The 17,157-nt window shown below is 44.3% G+C and overlaps 2 protein-coding genes and 1 pseudogene across 3 annotated transcripts; all 3 read right to left on the reverse strand.

Moving 5' to 3' along the window:
- Nucleotides 1-2,415: 2,415 nt before the first annotated feature.
- Nucleotides 2,416-3,318, reverse strand: LOC117903964 (late embryogenesis abundant protein At1g64065-like). Its single transcript, XM_034816491.1, has one exon. It carries the CDS (start codon nt 3,225-3,227, stop codon nt 2,586-2,588), a length of 642 nt encoding a protein of 213 aa, XP_034672382.1. The 5' UTR covers nt 3,228-3,318; the 3' UTR covers nt 2,416-2,585.
- Nucleotides 3,319-5,323: 2,005 nt separating this feature from the next.
- Nucleotides 5,324-16,408, reverse strand: LOC117906364 (late embryogenesis abundant protein At1g64065-like). 2 transcript variants are annotated; one of them, XM_034819360.1, is made up of 2 exons: nt 15,882-16,408; nt 5,324-5,577 (listed from the first exon to the last, which is right to left on the reverse strand). In XM_034819360.1, exons 1-2 carry the CDS (start codon nt 16,404-16,406, stop codon nt 5,476-5,478), a joined length of 627 nt encoding a protein of 208 aa, XP_034675251.1. In that variant the 5' UTR covers nt 16,407-16,408; the 3' UTR covers nt 5,324-5,475. The 2 variants fall into 2 exon arrangements, with proteins under 2 accessions (XP_034675251.1, XP_034675259.1); XM_034819368.1 differs by having other exon boundaries at nt 5,324-5,572; nt 15,877-16,408.
- Nucleotides 12,803-14,452, reverse strand: LOC117906353 (annotated as a pseudogene).
- Nucleotides 16,409-17,157: the final 749 nt, after the last annotated feature.

The following is a 17,157-nucleotide window of genomic DNA, read 5'->3' on the forward strand; positions in this document are numbered from 1 at the left end:
TATCATACTTTTGGGAAAATATCGCTTGCAACAAGTTATTTTCCCCATCATCTCACCTGTTAATCTCTATTTCCTACTTAAATGATAACTGAAACAAAATCTATTAAAATATATCACAAAGAAGAATGAGATCAAGATCGTATTTTCCTTCATTAACTTGTCTGATCTCCATTTTTAGCAAGATTCTCTTGTCACCTCGTATATATTATTTTCCTTATTATCTCACTTGTTAATCTCTATTTTCGATAAGATCTTACTTTTCTCCATCATCTATCTCTATTTCCTCCATTTTGAACACCAACTTCTTATTTCTAGTGGATTCTTCTTGTTTAAAAGGCAGTAAACATTGAAATCCTAAATGTCAATTTTATTGTAATTTGGTTTAAATTTGATGTTTGTTTAAAATATGATGAGCTAAACCCTCTAATACTGGTTAATCATTCTCTCTCTCCTCAATCGAATTTCAAATTTCAGCTTGGATAGATTTCCTTTGTTTAAGATGTTTATAAAAAGAAAAAATAAAAGGGTATAATGATCATTTGAGTTAAGAGTCTCTTTTTGGAATTATGTTATGGAGAGCCTTATTAATGGAACATTGATTTTTCAGCTCTTCTCTTTTGGAAATAGTATCTCTAAAGTCTAAACCATCTTTCTTGGAATTTTCCTTCGAAGGTATGTTGAAAAAACTCAAACTTGACAAGGTACGTGATAAGCATGGCCCAGAGTCCATTTTTCTGAAAGCTATTGCAAGCATAAAGCAGCAAACAATTATAGTTCTAAGGCATATCATATTACCACCATACTCTTACTCCTAAAAAAGAGGGAAAATCCAATCAAGGAAACTGGAAACTTCCTAGAAGAAACCTAAAATCCAAACAGAGGGATTACCCAAAAGAAGCACAAACAGAAGGAAAGGATGGAAGTCGAGTCTCTTCTCACAGCACAAACAAAAGTAATTTAGCTTCGTTAATAAGAGTAAAGAAAGGGACAAATTATCCTTTGTAAAGGTCAATTTCCCTTGTGCTAATAAAATCAAATTCCTCTTATATCTTTCCTGAAATATTTTTAAACAAAGTGATTTTGAGCTCACCAAATTATCTGAAGAATTTCACTAAAATGATTTGAAATTCTGATGCCCCTAGAAGTCAGCATAAAGAGACTCAAAATAACTGGTGCCATTTTAGGACCATCTCTACCCAAAGTAGTAGGAGCAAGGGGTGAAAACATTGAAATAAAGGACAACTAGTAGGGGCTGTGTTTATTGTGTGGATAAGCACCAATAATTCGAAAAGATCTGCACCTGATATTGTATGGGATAGATATATATTTCTTATTTGCCAAGGTCAAGCGCAGTGTGCCTTTATTTAAGCCTGAACAAGTTGGGACAAAAGAAGACTCATTCAGATATTTGTGAAGGCTCAATTGATTATATGGCTGGCAGGTGGACCCTTGCTAACAACTCATAGAACAACCAAGAAAACTGATTGGACGAAGGACGATGAAGAAATCTCATTCTTTGAATATCAAGGAGCACAAGTTGCGTGTATTTACTTTGATGTCATGTCACCCAACCATCTTTGAAATCTCCACGAAAGCCTTTGTGGTAATAATGCTGCGGTAGTATATATATTTGTTCTTCTTTTAATCTTGAGCATATAGTTATAAGTACAGTACTCTAAATTTTCCCATCTGCACTGCCATCTTTTGAGACCAATTTAGTATCTACATGCTCGAGGACAGATCGTTATAAATACTACTTGAATTTTCCCATCAGTATTGCCATCCTTTGAGGCCAATTTGGATGCTGGTATGGAATTTGAAGTTACCAAGGCCTTGGCACTCTTGCTGGTCCCTTATGGAGTAAGGCTCTTGATCAGACAGCTTGAATGGTATAAATCTGGATTTCACATCGGCTGGGCCAATTTGACAGTGACTCGTTTCATGATTGAAACGGATGTTTTTGTAAGATAATTAAATGGCAGTGTAAGACAAAACCACATTGATTAAATACAAGAAAATCATAATCACATGCAACTGCACATTGGATAAAACCGTGAGTACATTGCCCAAAACCCGTATCAACATTATGCCTGGACTCTCACGGTATCATATGTATGGTATACCTCAAAAACCATTATTAATAACCGAGTATTCACCTTACTTGGTCATGTCTGAAGCTCCCTCAGCTCTTTCATTTCTTCCACGAACACAATTTTTAACAAGAGATACATAGAATCAAGCCCATAGTATATAGTAAAAATCCATTCTATTCAATATTTTCATACTCTTAATTTAAGAAATTATATTTATTTTTCTTAATTTTATAGTGTTTATAATTTGGTTTATATAATTCACAATATAGTCTTAGATAACTTTACGAAGAAATGATAAACGAGATGCATAGAATCCACGGTATACCCATCAACCATCATTAATGAATTGGCAGACCAAGCAGCACTTGGGCCAAGTTTCTGTTCCATTGAAAAATACTTACATGTATGAACGCTAACTCTACACAAGTCTGAACCAAAAACTCTTGGAAAAAGATTAATCTCAATCTCCAAAACTGATGGTCATACTTACAATCATCTGCATACTAAATCCTGGATGGAACTGCTCGTCAGATTAAGAGTCATGGAGCAGTTCATCCTCGCCGTTGTTCGCCGCCGAACAACCTTCATAACCCGTACTTTTCCGGTCATCTGGGCATAGGTGGTCAGATTCACACTCCCGGAGCTAATATCACTGCTTAGATTCTTGTCATTCCACAACCTATCTGATCTCACATCCAAAGTAACGTTCATCCTCTTCGTCTTCCTCGATTCAACGTGAGCCTTGCTAAATTCCTCATCACCGACCACCATGCCCTCGTACAGGACTGTTGCTGTGCCGTTCTCAAAATTGAAGGCACCAAAGTTTTTGTTCTGAACGGAGACCTCTGCAGTGAGCGTTACATTAAAAGAAGGCGATGGTGAAGTTCCATGCGTTAGATTTTTCACTGCAACAGATTTTAATTCAACATCGGGAGCCTCTACCCGCAAGACGGCTAACGCAAAGACTAATGCAATCGCGGCCAGTATGACGAGCCCGGCAAGGACATACACCGGACATTTACTGCTCCTCCGCGGCGGCTTGGACGCTCTGGGTTTGAAAACACCGAACTCTTCGTCGCTCTTACCATGGAGTCGGGCAGGCGCCAAGGGTTGGAACTGGTTGTCTTCAGGCATGATCTGAGATTGAAAAAGGGTGATCTGGGTTCGGTTTTTTGGGTGGATTGAGAGCAGGGAAGGGCTGTGAATGAAGTGTCTGCGTGGAGTTGCGATGTCACCTAGATATGTAAAACGTAAAGAGCGCCCACATGTATATATTTATCTATAATTTAGTGCGCCAACAACCGCGTGGATACGTGGGAGTTGAATAGATCTGACTGGGTCGTGGGCCGTGTGCGTTATGGCGGTGTCTTTTTCTGTGATTTCAGGTTGTTGTAATGTTTATATTTTTTTAACCCTCTAATGGCCTTTATAATGTAGGATTAAAGTCACCTTTTGTATGCTTTTCCTCAAAGCTGATTCTCTCTTGCGGCCAACCATTGGGCGACATATGTTGCCCTTCTGGGAGGTCCGGCTGAACTCTGTTCTTAATGGAAAGAACAGGGTATAGATCCGATCTTTGCCCTCATCGATATGCCAGCGAAAATAGGTGAGTTTGTGATTGGATCAAGGGCAAAGCAAACACTTAAGCCTTAAGGTATCGAATATTTCCTTTTTGGTACCAAAAAAGTATTATCAATCAAGACCTAGTGGATGCACTTTGCACCACTATAATCCTATTGTTTTATATTCAATAATTGGCATCTTATACATACAAAATCACCTACATCTCAATCATTGTTTTGCATTTTATTTTAATTTATTTTTATTAGAAATGGGTTTTGGTGTTCAAATAAGTTAATCCGACCCATCTAATATTTAAAAAATGGAAGGAGTATTTCAAAGAGTTTTTTAATAATCCAAAAATTGCTATTAAAAATATAATAATAAAAAAGAATAAAAAATTCATTTTTCTTTTTTAAACAATAGAAGAGTTAGAGTTCGTTTGATAGTAATTTTAGGAAGTGTTTTTAATATTTATACTACTTTAAAATTTTTATCATTCAAGTATTAAAAATGCTATAAACGTTTTCTAGAATCATTCTTAAACGCACTCTTATTCTCAAAAAAGATTATGCCTTGAAGTTTTTCAATTTTCTTTACAAAAATAAAGATAAAGGATCTTGTGTTGTAAAAATTTTAAATGATTCTTTTATTCGTAATTCTATTCACTATTTAAGACAGAAAACTTATCAATAAAATATTCAAATTAAGATTTTTAGGCATTTTTAAAGATCATCCAAATTCTTTTTATTAATAGGATTGATATCTCACTCAAATTTAATTAATTATATACTTGATCATCATGATTTAAAGTTTAGTAGGACATCAAAACAATATCGAATGTTTTTTCTAAAGTTTTAACCTTGACAAGGTCAAAACTTTTGTTGGAACTCATTTACGAGGGCCTTGCTCTTTGGTGAAAAGGTTTCTCGAAAGGATTGGTGTAAGAGAGGAAAGAAACACATTTTATTTCTCAAGCCTCCTCTACTTTAAAGGGGCTCTGCCTTAATAGTCCAAAAGCCAAGCTCAACTTAGCCTAAATTAACTTCAATTAACCAAACTTGAAGACAGTTACATACTTGGGCGATGATAACAATTAGTTTGGAACAGGTCTAGCAGTCAACTGCTTTGCTAATTCAGAAGGAGAGAGCTTTTGGCTTGGCAGGTAGGTCCTAAAATTATAAAGAAAGGGGTTTGGCCCCCTGACCATGGGCCTGACTTCCAAGTCATCAGTCACCCTAAAATCTCTTTATTAAATGATGGTGGCTCAGTCTACCTGCATAATTTCCATTAATAAACTACCATACAAAAAGATTTCCTCATTTTCTTTGGAATAAAATTATAATATCAAAGGATACCTTTTTAAGGTACTCAAGATGTCACACACACCCAATTTTACTTTCATCTTATTGCTATATATCCTACCGGATTGATTATTTTGTATTTGATCCTTTTTTTTCATCATTTATATTTTTGATATATTCGTAAAATTCAAGTATCAAAATATATATATATATATATATACTGTGTTTACCACTATTTCAAACTTAATTAGTTTGCTTGTCACAAAAACACCGTTCAAGTCGAGAACTTGAAATTAAAGGTTGGGGTTAGAGCAGAGCCGCCTCCTATTACCACATAAGACTGGTGAACTAGAAATCAAACCCCAGTAAATTTTCAAGCTCATATATTACATATACCAAGACTGTTTCAAACTCAAAAACATGAGTGAAGAAAAAAATAGCAACACTACTGGAATCAAATATCCACAAACGGAAATAAAATTCCATAAGCCCAAATCCCTAAAATCAACTCCATTTTCTCACTTACACATCACACTACTAATTACCTTTCTGTTCACATCAATGACCAAACTGCAGCTCATCTCTGCAGACCTCTTCTTCTTCATCACCTTCATCAGAATTGTTGAGGTCTCGCGTCCCTGATGATCCACGTAGTTGCCAAATGGATGGACGCACGATCTCAACCAATATAGATTCCTGGTTCAGCTGTTCCTGCAAAAGGCGTCCGGACAGGGTGTCCGGACACACCCTCCGATGGTTTTGTCAGCCATGGTTAGAGAGAATAATCAGTTGGCCTTTTACTAGGTATTGCAGGCTTACCTTCCTCTTTGTGTGAAGACTCATATATATATTACCAGAAGCTCTGTTTCCCTCTTTAATGGTAGGGAGATATTTTGGCTTGTCATGATGCCACTAGGTGGTGGCAGGATCATCATCACCCTACGGACGGCTGACAAAGATCGTGGGAGGCGCCGTGATTGTCAGAGATCGTGGGAAGTGACTTGGCGTCACTTCATTCCTGTCCTTTCACTCTACAGGTGGCGGAACGTGGGCCATGGCAGGCTGTTGTGATGACGTGCAAGACTTGCTTACTTCTGTCAATGATCCGGATAAACATATCCGGATAGGTTATGTCGGTTGTCCGGATGTGTTGTGGCGGTGGTCCGGATGTAATGTTTGTGAGTGTCGTGTGCTTCTCCTTTTAGGAAGTCCGGATAGGAGAAGCGCGCCACGTGTACTCTTGGGGAAATCCGGATGGGGATACTCTGGATAGGATCGCGTGCCACGTGTCATCAGGGGGATGTGTGCCACGTGTCATCAGGGGGATGGGTCCCTACAATGCCCCTTTTTTTAACTTGTCAATTTTGCCTGAGCAAAATGGGCGGGTTAAAAAATAATTGCTTTTTGAAACTGAAGTTGCTTTTTGCGCTCATTGGACCACATGGCGAGCGGGGGTGAAGAGACAGAAGTGCATTTATGATGAGCCGTCGTCTCTGGGTATTCCCTAGGCAGCGTGTTGTTTCAATGACAGCGTATCTGAGCGTTTAGGATACTGAGGGGCTGTCTCCCTATAAATAGCAAACTGTGTCCTCCTGTTGCATTTTTCCTACTGCGTTTTCTTTGTTATTGCTTCTTCTACCTTCTGCGTATCTTCGTTTTTGAGCGAACCGGCAATATTCACGTCGTGACGGTGACTGCATTTGCGATTGTCAACCCTATTTCTCCAGTTTACACTTGGTACGTGTGATATTCTTGTCTTTCTCCTTCTTGTGTCTGCTTTGTTTGGTTTGTTTTTGGCTTGCTTGGGCAAGTTGCTTGCGACTGAGTGTTGATGTTGGCTTCTAGGGTTTTTGTCTGTGTTTTGGGTGTGTTTGAGGATTTCTATCGCCCTCCTGTAGTTTTTTTGGGTTGTCAACCTTTCTTTGTGGTAGAGTTTAAGCTTGTGAGGTTTGGGTTGCTGTGTTTTGACTTTTGGCCCTCTTCCATGCAGATTCCATTTCCGTCATAGGCTAAAAAATGTCTGCAAACAAGGAAGCTGCTTTATCTGGCCCGTCCGGAGATGCTCATGTCGAGAAATCTGTGGACAAGTTGAATGTGAAGGAGTTTCGTGAGCGCTTTTGCATTCCCAATGGTGTGTTTGTTGAACTTTTTGATGGAGAGGGCGTGTTGCCTGAGAAACCGGAGGATAACGCCATCTTTTTCACCAAAGAGCAATTCAATGCTGGGCTCCGGTTCCCCCTCCCTTCTTTGGTTAAGGAATGCTACACTTCACCCAGATTCCTCCGGTGTATGTTCATCCCAATATGATTCGGGTGCTGATGGGATGCAGCATCCTGAGCATGTTGTTTAATTTGGACCTCTCGCTGTTGGAGGTTCTCTTCATTTATTCGATCAAGAAGGTGAAGAATAATATTTTTAGCTTCGTCGCTAGCCTTCCATCCCTGCAGCTGGTGACCAGCCTGCCTGATTCGACCAAGGGGGCCACCAAGGGACAAGTGCTGGTCAAGGGCGTATGGGCGGGTTTGGTGGTGCATCCGGATAGGCCCTTTGCCCCCAACCAGTCGCTGAAGGTTCCAGGTATAACTAATTTACTTCCTGCCTTTCCGCGGTTTGTGAGTCAGCATTTGTTTAGGCGGCTGACATATTTTACTTGTTTGGATGCAGGCCAGGATAAAAGGGGAAAACTAGTGGAGTGGATGGAGAAGGCCTCGTTCAACCAATTGAATAGACTTTTCGAGATTGCGGCGGCCTAGTGGAGTTGCGAGACGCTTCTTTCTGCGCAGAACCTCCGCTTGGTCGCCCAAGAGCCCCAGTCGTACGTGTTGAATATACTCCCAAGGCGGCTGCCCCAAGAAGTGGTGGCTGGGGAGCATTTCATTCTTGAAGACCTTCCATTCTATGCGGCAGTGCGGAAGGCAGACGCCCGGACATGCAAGGCCCGTCTCAACAAGCGGGAGAAGAAAAGACAAGAAGGGCTCATGCGGAAGGCTCCGGGTGGCAAACAGTCAGCGTCCTCTCCACCTGCTGGTGCTCCAGCGAAAAAGAAGAGGAAGCTGGTCTTGAATAAGGGAAAAGCAGTAAAAGTCCCAACTCCTTCGAAGGAATTTGTACCACCCCCTTCAACTTATGTGAATGAAATAACAATAAGGGAGCCAGAAAACCCCCTCCCGCCTTCTATTTCAAGCGGCTCCAGACGGCTCGCGGGTCTGAATCACTCGGGGTCATCAGCAGCCGGACGCCTGACCCTTCTAGTTGAGGAAACGACTTCTATAAATCAACCCGGCTCTCCTCATCCGGATGCGGATGCAGCCGGGGCCTCTTGTGTTGCAACTTTGCCCCCTTCGGCACCCCCAACAGAAGAAATGAGGGCAGATAGCCAGGGGTTGCCTTTTTATGGGCCGAGCCCTCGTGCCTTTGTACCGGTGAAGGGGCTAGTTAGAAGAAGGTCGCGTCCGGCACGCGACTTGAAGTCTGGCCTCATTGGGTGGCTTCAGGATCGGTTCTTGGAAAGCATCGAAGTCAGCTGCTCGTCCGTCCAGGAGGGTCACCCGGAGGGTAGTGAGGCGAAGATGGCAGAAGAGAACCCAACCACCCCAGTGCTGGTCCCGGATGGGGTTTCACCTGGAGAGACCCAGCCGGCCGAGAATAATGGGGTCGCGGTCCCGGAGAAGGAATCACTCTCTAATGCCTCGTTGGGGGGGAAGTCCTGTTGATGATGCAGCTTGCATCTCCGCTAGCCCTTTCAGCTACACGGAGTTTGAAGAGAAGCTGAAACAGATTCCATTCGGCTCAGACGTTGTTGTGCCCTCAGCAAAGATGTTCGAGACGGTGGAAATGGTATAGTTCGTTTCTTAATTTCATTGCCATACTGATGTGTTTGTCACATGGTTTGTAACTTTGCTTTTCTTTGTTTGTGTATTTTTCTGCAGCTGGTGAGTGGCCTTCGCGGCATGGCTCATCAACGTGATCTTCTTTCTGACCTGCTGCAAACTGCGGATTATACAAAGTCCTTCGTCTCTCAGCGAAAAAATGATGAAGAGAAGTTGCGCTTGAGACTGAAGTAGGCCGAAGCCAGTTTATCCACTGCCCGAGAGGACAACGAGACTCTTCGGGAAGAGCTTGCTGAGGCAAAGAGCTGGGAGGATTCTACGGACGCCCGTCTGTACGAGGCGGAAGAGGAGATGGCCCGACTGAGGGGTGAGGTGAGGCATCTCCAGACAGAGGTGTCCATTGAGAAGAAGCAGAGAGAAGAGTTGCAGTTGCGTTTATCAGCGCAAAAAGAAGAGCTGGAGGGTGAGTTTGCTGCGGAAAGGGAGGAACTTGAAACGGATTACCAGAAGCAAGTTGATGAAATGTACTTCTTCGACTATCGCTGCTGTATGAAGAAACATGGCATCAAGCGGGACGTCCCTTCAATTCCCCCGGGTGAAGAGGAGAAGCTGCGCGGCAAGCCTACTCAATGAGAGCTTTTCGTTTTGTAATTTTTTACTGCTATCTTCTCTCTGTATTTTTGTAGTCCGGAGACCTTTTTGTATGTAATTTTTCACAAGTATCAATAAAATATACTTGTTCAAATTGCGCTTCTATTTTTTTGTCTCATCTTTCATTGGTAATACTGCTTTAGATTAGATACATTCCATGGTCGTTGCAATGGGGTTCCGTCTAGCTTTTGTAGATGATAGGCTCCACTTTCACTTGCTTTAGGCACTATGTAGGGGCCTTCCCAGTTGGCTTGGAACTTTCCTTCTCCTATGTCAGCAGTATTTTCAAAAACTTTTCTAAGGACCAGCGTACCATTTGTGAAGCTTCTGGGCCTTACTTTGCAATTGTAGTGAATTGATGCCCTTTGTTGATAGTCTGCCATCCGGATGGATGCAGTTTCTCTTACTTCGTCTATCCAGTCCAAGTTTCTTCCTATTTCTGCATTTGCATCATCCTGCCTTCCTACCTCGGTCCGGATAGTGGGTAGCCCTATCTCTGTAGGAATGATTGCGTCCATACCGTATGCGAGGGCGAAGAGAGTGTTTCCTGTTGGACGTCCGGGTGTGGTTCGATAAGCCCACAGGACGCCGAGTAGCTCCTCCACCCATTTTCCTTTGGCTTGCTCAAGCCTTTTCTTCAAGGCAGTGATTAGTGTTTTGTTTGTGGCCTCTGCTTGCCCATTACTTTGAGGATAACATGGTGTGGAGCATGAATTCCAGATGTTTAGTTCTGAACAGAAATTCCGGAAAGCGATGCTGTCAAACTGTGGACCGTTGTCTGCTATGATGGTTTGGGGGATTCCGAAGCGGCAGATAATGTTTTTCCATATAAACCTGGTGACATCTTTGTATTTGATGCTAGCATATGCTTCAGCTTCCACCCATTTACTGTAGTAATCCGTGGCGATGAGCAGGAATTTCTTCTGGGCGGGTGCGGCTGGGAGGGGTCCCACTATGTCCATGCCCCACTGCGCGAAGGGCCAAGGGCCTGAAATCGGTTTCAATGCCCCTGATGGCACATGTGGAATGAGGGCATGTTTTTGACATTTGTCACATTTTTTGACATAGGCTGCCGCATTCTTCATCATTGTGGGCCAGTAATATCCTTGCGAATGGGCCCTGTGCGCCAAAGATCGTCCTCTAGAATGATTTCCACATACTCCCTCGTGCAATTCAGCTAATACATACAGCACCTCTGAATGGTTTAGGCATCTGAGGTAGGGACCTGTAAAGGATCGCTTGTACAGGTGCCCCCAAATCAGGGTGAAGCGGGCGGCTTGCACCCGAATCTTGTGTGCCTGCTTGGGATCCTCGGGCAGGGTGCCTGTCCGGAGGTATTCTATGATGACTTCCATCCAGCCTTTGCCGTCTGTTTCGTTTGCCTCAATGGCGTTGCAAGTGGAGGCTTCTGCGACAGAAGGTTTGGCTTGCACGTATATAGGCAATAATATAGCTTCTTTGATGGGAAGGGAAGCAGTTATGCTTGCCAGGGCGTCGGTACGCGAGTTTTCAGTCCGCCTGATTTTTTCAATCGTCCATTCGGTAAATCGCTGCAAGGTGTCCCTTACTTTAGTCAGATATCGTGTCATGCGTGCATCCTTGGCTTCGTATTCCTTCTGGACGTGTCTTACCACGAGTTGAGAATCACTATAGACTCGAAGCTTGGAGACGAATAGGGCCAGGGCGAGGTCCAATCCGGATAGAATGACCTCATATTCTGCTTCATTGTTAGAGGCGGGGAACCTTAGCCGGATGGCTTGCTCCAGGTGTTCTCCTGTTGGAGATTGCAGCAGGAGCCCTACTCCGGATCCTGACGATCGGGAGGCTCCATCGACTCGCAAAGTCCACCATTCTTCTTCACTGGGTTTCTTGTGCTGGATAGGCTTTCGGGAGTATTCCAGTACGAAGTCAACCATCACTTGTCCTTTCATGGACAATCTAGGTTGGAACTCGATTCCAAATTCGCTCAATTCTATGGCCCATTGAAGCATTCTTCCGGTTAAATCTGCCTTGTGTAGGATGTTGCGAAAGGGTTGGTCAGTTAGCACAATCACCGGGTGGGCTTGGAAGTAAGGACGGAGCTTTTGGGCGGCACTTCGAAGAGCTAAGGCCGTTAGCTCCATCTTTGAATATCTGGTTTCTACGTCCGCCAATGCTCTAATGACGTAATAGATAGGTCTCTGTTCCTTGGGAGAGGGGCAACGGAATAGGACAGCGCTGATTGCCCACTCTGATACAGCCAGATACATGTATAATTTTTCTTTAGGGATAGGGCTGCTCAGGATAGGTGGTTGCATGAGGCGTTCTGACAGCTGTCCGTCCATCCGCTTGCTCCAGCTTTGCGGATTGCCATGAAGAAGGGTTGCAGTTCATCAGTGAAGCGGGCTATAAAACGCCCTAGCACGACGAGCTTGCCTGTGAGGCGTTGTAACTCCTTCTTACTTCTGGGGGCTGGTGTTTCTATGACTGCCTTGACTTGATCCGGGTTAACCTCTATCCCCCTTTGGCTGACCATAAATCCCAGGAATTTGCCAGCACTTACGCCAAATGCGCATTTAGAGGGATTCAATTTCATGCCATACTTTCTTAAGAGGTTAAAAACTTCTTGTAGGTGGTGAATATGCTCCTCCCGGGTTTTGCTTTTAACCACGATATCGTCAATATACACCTCTACTGTGCGGCCAACTAGAGGTTTGAATATCTTTGTCATCAGTCTCTGATAAGTGGCGCCAGCGTTTTTGAGTCCGAACGGCATGACTTTGTAGCAATAGAGGTCGTGTGGCGTTATGAAGGCTGTTTTTTCTTCGTCAGCTGGGGCCATGGGGATTTGGTGGTATCCGGAGAAGACGTCCAGGAAGGAGAGCATCCCTTGCCCAGCAGTGGAATCCACAATTTGATCTATTCGTGGCAAAGGGAAACTGTCTTTTGGACATGCATTATTGAGGTTGGTATAGTCGACGCACACCCGCCATTTGCCTTCTTTTTTGGGTACTACTACTACATTTGTCAACCAGTCCGGGTAATCTACTTCTCTGATGAATCCGGCTTCTAGCAATTTGTCAATCTCATCCCGGATGATCTTTTGCCTGTCCGGGTGGAAACGTCTAACCCTCTGCCGGATAGGTCTGGCTGTTGGCAAGACGTTAAGTCTATGGGAGGTAATGGAGGGATGAATTCCCTTCATATCAGAATGTGCCCACGCGAAGACGTCTTGATTTTGTCTGAGGGCGCTCTGCATGTTCTGGGTTTCTTCTGATGTCATGAGGGAACTGATGTTCGTAAGGTGAGCACTTTCTCCCGAATTTTGGATTGTTTGTAAGGGATCCGCTGCCGGGGGATCTTTGTCCGCCGGACCCAATAATTGTTATTGGTCACGTGCATGGCTGGACTCAGGGAGGGATGCATCCTCCTGGCTGGACCCTGCTTCTCGTGCTATCTGGTAGCATTGGCGAGCGGCTAACTGGTTGCCATATAGATCAATTTGCCCATCGTTGGTAAGGAAACTCACCATTTGATGATATGTAGAGGGGATGGCTTTCATGTAGTGTAGCCATGTGCGTCCCAATATGACATTGAAGGGCGATAAATCTTGTACCACCGAAAATTGTACATTGAGAGTGACTAGGTCAGCTTGGACCGGTAGTATGATGTCTCCCAAGGAAGTGGTTGACGACCCGTTGAATCCGGATAGGATTCGCCTAGGGTTTTCAAGGCCTGCGAGACTGTGTCCCATGTAGCTGACGACCGATGCTTACACAAGATCGGCCGAGCTGCCCGGATCAACCAGAATGCGTCTTACATCGAAGTCTTCTATCTCTAGGGATAGGATGAGGGCGTCGCGGTGTGGCTGTAGCGTCCGGGTGGGTTCTACTGGTGGGAAAATGATTGTCTCATCTATGGGGTGAGGGCCCCCTCCAGTTAGTCCAGGCCAGATGGAGTTGATACGCTCGCGTACCGATGCGGCCCGTAACAACTTTTGTCTCTTTCGTTTGGAGTCATACTCCTCGTAAGATGGGCCTCCATTAATATAGTTTATAATGGCCTTGGGGGCGGCTGGTGCCCTGGGGGCTCCTGAGTTGTGATTTCGGGGAGCGTCTCTACCTCCTGTATCTGAGCGGAGGTATTGCTTTAAATGTCCCGCTTTTATGAGCTTTTCAACCAAATACTGGAGGCGTCTGCATTCCTCCGTTGTATGACCATGCTCCTTATGGAAGGCGCATTTTTTATTATGATCTCGTTTGGATGGGTCCGTTCCAAGGGGTCTAGGCCACCTGAAGTCGGACATGCCTTGGATTACAGGGAGGAGTTTCTCATAGGATATGGAAAGGGGTGTGAGGGGTGGCATTTCCGGGCGACTTGGCCCTTCCTGCCTTCAATCGGACAGCCTTGGCCTATCCGGAAGTTTGGCACTTCTTTGGGCATCCCCTCTGGATGCCTGTCCGACAACCAAGACTTGCTGGGTGGCTGCCCGTACGTCATCTTCGAGCATTGAGTATTTGCTCGCGCGTCGGAACAAGTCGTCCATCGTCGTAGGAGGCTTTTTAGCGAGTGATTCAAAAAATGGAGTGTCTGGACAGATGCTTCGCTTGAAGATCTGTAAGACAGCGTCCATGCTGTAAGCCTCTACCTGTAATACGGCCTGACCGAACCTCTTTACGAACTCCCTTAAGGATTCGTTATCTTGCATTTTTATGTTTTGCAAAGTGCTGATATTCTGTTTATGTCGAGCGGAGCATAAGTATTGTCCCACGAAGGCTTCCGATAGGTCTCTGAAATTATCAACAGAGTTGGGAGGTAGGCGATGAAACCATGAGAGAGCCTGCCCTTGTAGGCTGGCAGGGAATACTTTGCACAGCAGTTGATCGTTGCCTATATCGAGAGTCATGAGCTGTCGATAATGCATAATATGGTCGAAGGGGTCGCTGGACCCATCGTATGTGGAGAATTTTGGCACGAGGAATCCCCTTGGGGGCTCGTAATGAATGATATGAGAGCAGAAAGGCGTGGAGAGCATATCGTCCAGCCTTTTGCTAATGGAGCCAACGAGTGGCTCGTTTGGGAGATTTCTCCCAGGTTGACGTACCGCTTGGTACGGGGGAACGTTCTGCACCACAGGGGTGACCAAGGGGCCACGGTGCAATGGTACATTCTGCGGCATAGGGGTGACCGCAGGATCATGGTGCACTCCCCATGTGGCGGCTATTGGCGGCCTTGGCCTGCCAGGATCCTGGGGGCCTAGCCTCGCACGCATCGCGCCCGACAGCTTGGATCTCCTGTCACGTTGTCTCTTAGATGAGAAACGAGTGGAGTTCGAGCTTTCCTCACGGGGAGCTCGAGGCATGGGTGTGTGTGGCTCGTGTGGCCCAGCGTTACGTGTTTCAGGGATTGGTCTCGCTGTTCCGGGGTATATCGACTCTAGGTGAGGCCTTGAGTTGGCTACTTGGCCCCTCAAATGCTGATGACGGGGAGGCCCCGTCGATGATGCCTGGATACGCAATATTGCATTTTCTTCTCTTAACCTTGTCGTCTCCTGAAGGAGAGCTTGCAGTTGTCGCTCGCTTGCTAATTGCCTTCTTTCAATGACTTTGCGCCATTTAGAATTATCTTCCTCTCCTCTAACAGATGAATGGCTTCAGGAAGGTGTGGCCATCTTTGTTGGTGACTGAATCAGTAAATATTCCCATAGACAGCGCCAATGTTGAGGTCTCGCGTCCCTGATGATCCACGTAGTTGCCAAATGGATGGACGCACGATCTCAACCAATATAGATTCCTGGTTCAGCTGTTCCTGCAAAAGGCGTCCGGACAAGGTGTCCGGACACACCCTCCGATGGTTTTGTCAGCCATGGTTAGAGAGAATAATCAATTGGCCTTTTACTATGTATTGCAGGCTTACCTTCCTCTTTGTGTGAAGGCTCATATATATATTACCAGAAGCTCTGTTTCCCTCTTTAATGGTAGGAAGATATTTTGGCTTGTCATGATGCCACTAGGTGGTGGCAGGATCATCATCACCCTACGGACGGCTGACAGAGATTGTGGGAGGCACCGTGATTGTCAGAGATCGTGGGAAGTGACTTGCCGTCACTTCATTCCTGTCCTTTCACTCTGCAGGTGGCGGAACGTGGGCCATGGCAGGCTGTTGTGATGACGTGCAAGACTTGCTTACTTCTGTCAATGATCCGGATAAACATATCCGGATAGGTTATGTTGGTTGTCCGGATGTGTTGTGGCGGTCGTCCGGATGTAATGTTTGTGAGTGTCGTGTGCTTCTCCTTTTAGGAAGTCCGGATAGGAGAAACGCGCCACGTGTACTCTTGGGGAAATCCGGATGGAGATACTCCGGATAGGATCGCGTGCCACATGTCATCAAGGGATGTGTGCCACGTGTCATCAGGGGGATGTGTGACACGTGTCATAAGGGGGATGGGTCCCTACAAGAATCACCTTTCCGGTCAACTTGGCCTGACTGTTCAGTGTCAAAAACCCAGTCCCATGATCACTGTTAAGGGTGTTGGAATTCACATCCGCCACTATATCAATTTTCTTTGTGGAACGAGCCCTAGCACGGGCCTTAGGAATCATAAACTCCCCCACCTTCACGCCTTCGTACGTGATGGTGCCGGTGGTCTGATCAAACTTATAGTGCCCAAAATTAGTGTTCTCCACAGTGAGTTTGGCCGCTAAACTCATATTGAAACCAGATGCCGCTGTGCCAATGACCAGGTTACTGGCCTGGACTGTTTCCGTGCTGAACCTGACTTTCGGGGTCTTAATTTTCATGACGATAAGGGCGAAAGTGAGTATGACTAGGGTCTGAAACACAGCAAAAAGAACGATATATGCAAAGCACTTGAGCCTCTTCTTCTTCTTCAGCTCCTTGGAGTGTAAATAAGCTGATTCTTCATCACTCCTCGGATTCCCATTAGCAGGTGCCAAGGGGTATACCTGCAGACTCTTCTCAGCCATTTTCTTTCTTTTCCTTTCTTTTCACTTATTTTTTTTTCAGTCTGCAATTCTTTTTCTCCCTCTGAGATGGATTGAATGCTTGTGGGATTGCAGTGTTGTAAGAGGTGTATACATACATACGTATATATATATATATATATATATATATATATATATACAGTGGAGCATTGCGGGTGAAGTGGAGTGTGATTGGCGACACCTCGTTTTCCTGGAAAATTGGGAGTGAAATGGGAATTTTGAGGTGATGTTCTCTTACTTTTTATTTACGATGTAAAACGCGTACAATGTTGGAATCATTGATTCTAGATGGTCGTGACTTTTGTGGCCAGTCCTTTTTATCATAATGGAAAAGGTCAAGACGTGAATCTAAATAATTCTATGAAGCTTCGATTCTGTCCCTTGGCAACCGGCATGAACTAATATCTCCCCATTAGCTCAGGTGTACGGTATCACCATTTGGAAGATGATAATTTTTTTTTTTTTTTTTGGCCTTATTGGGTTGCTTCTGCAAGATTCAATTTTTTTAATTAATCGCTTAAGAGTGATTTTAATTAAAATATTTGTGGTTTGTAACACTTTTATTAGTATCATTACAATTAAAAAATTTTAGGGAAAATTGATAACTTGATTTGGATATAGGTAAAAAGGTATTTATTATTTAAATTAATTTCTAAATTTTAAAAAAAATCTAAATACTTAATTTTTATTAAAAAAAAAAACTATTTTTAAGTACGAAAAGTGGTTCAAAACA

Source organism: Vitis riparia, chromosome 2 (assembly GCF_004353265.1).
Source record: "Vitis riparia cultivar Riparia Gloire de Montpellier isolate 1030 chromosome 2, EGFV_Vit.rip_1.0, whole genome shotgun sequence".
In the NCBI taxonomy this organism is placed as follows: Eukaryota; Viridiplantae; Streptophyta; class Magnoliopsida; order Vitales; family Vitaceae; genus Vitis; species Vitis riparia.

Bases quoted from the DNA above. Each gene is read 5' to 3' on its own strand.
- LOC117903964 (XM_034816491.1), bottom strand. From the start codon at position 3,227: ATGCCTGAAGACAACCAGTTCCAACCCTTGGCGCCTGCCCGACTCCAT.
- LOC117906364 (XM_034819360.1), bottom strand. From the start codon at position 16,406: ATGGCTGAGAAGAGTCTGCAGGTATACCCCTTGGCACCTGCTAATGGG. The intron at 5,578-15,881 runs ATTCTTGTAGGG...GAGACCTCAACA, and splicing joins CCAAGTTGACCGGAAAGGTG to ATTCTGATGAAGGTGATGAA.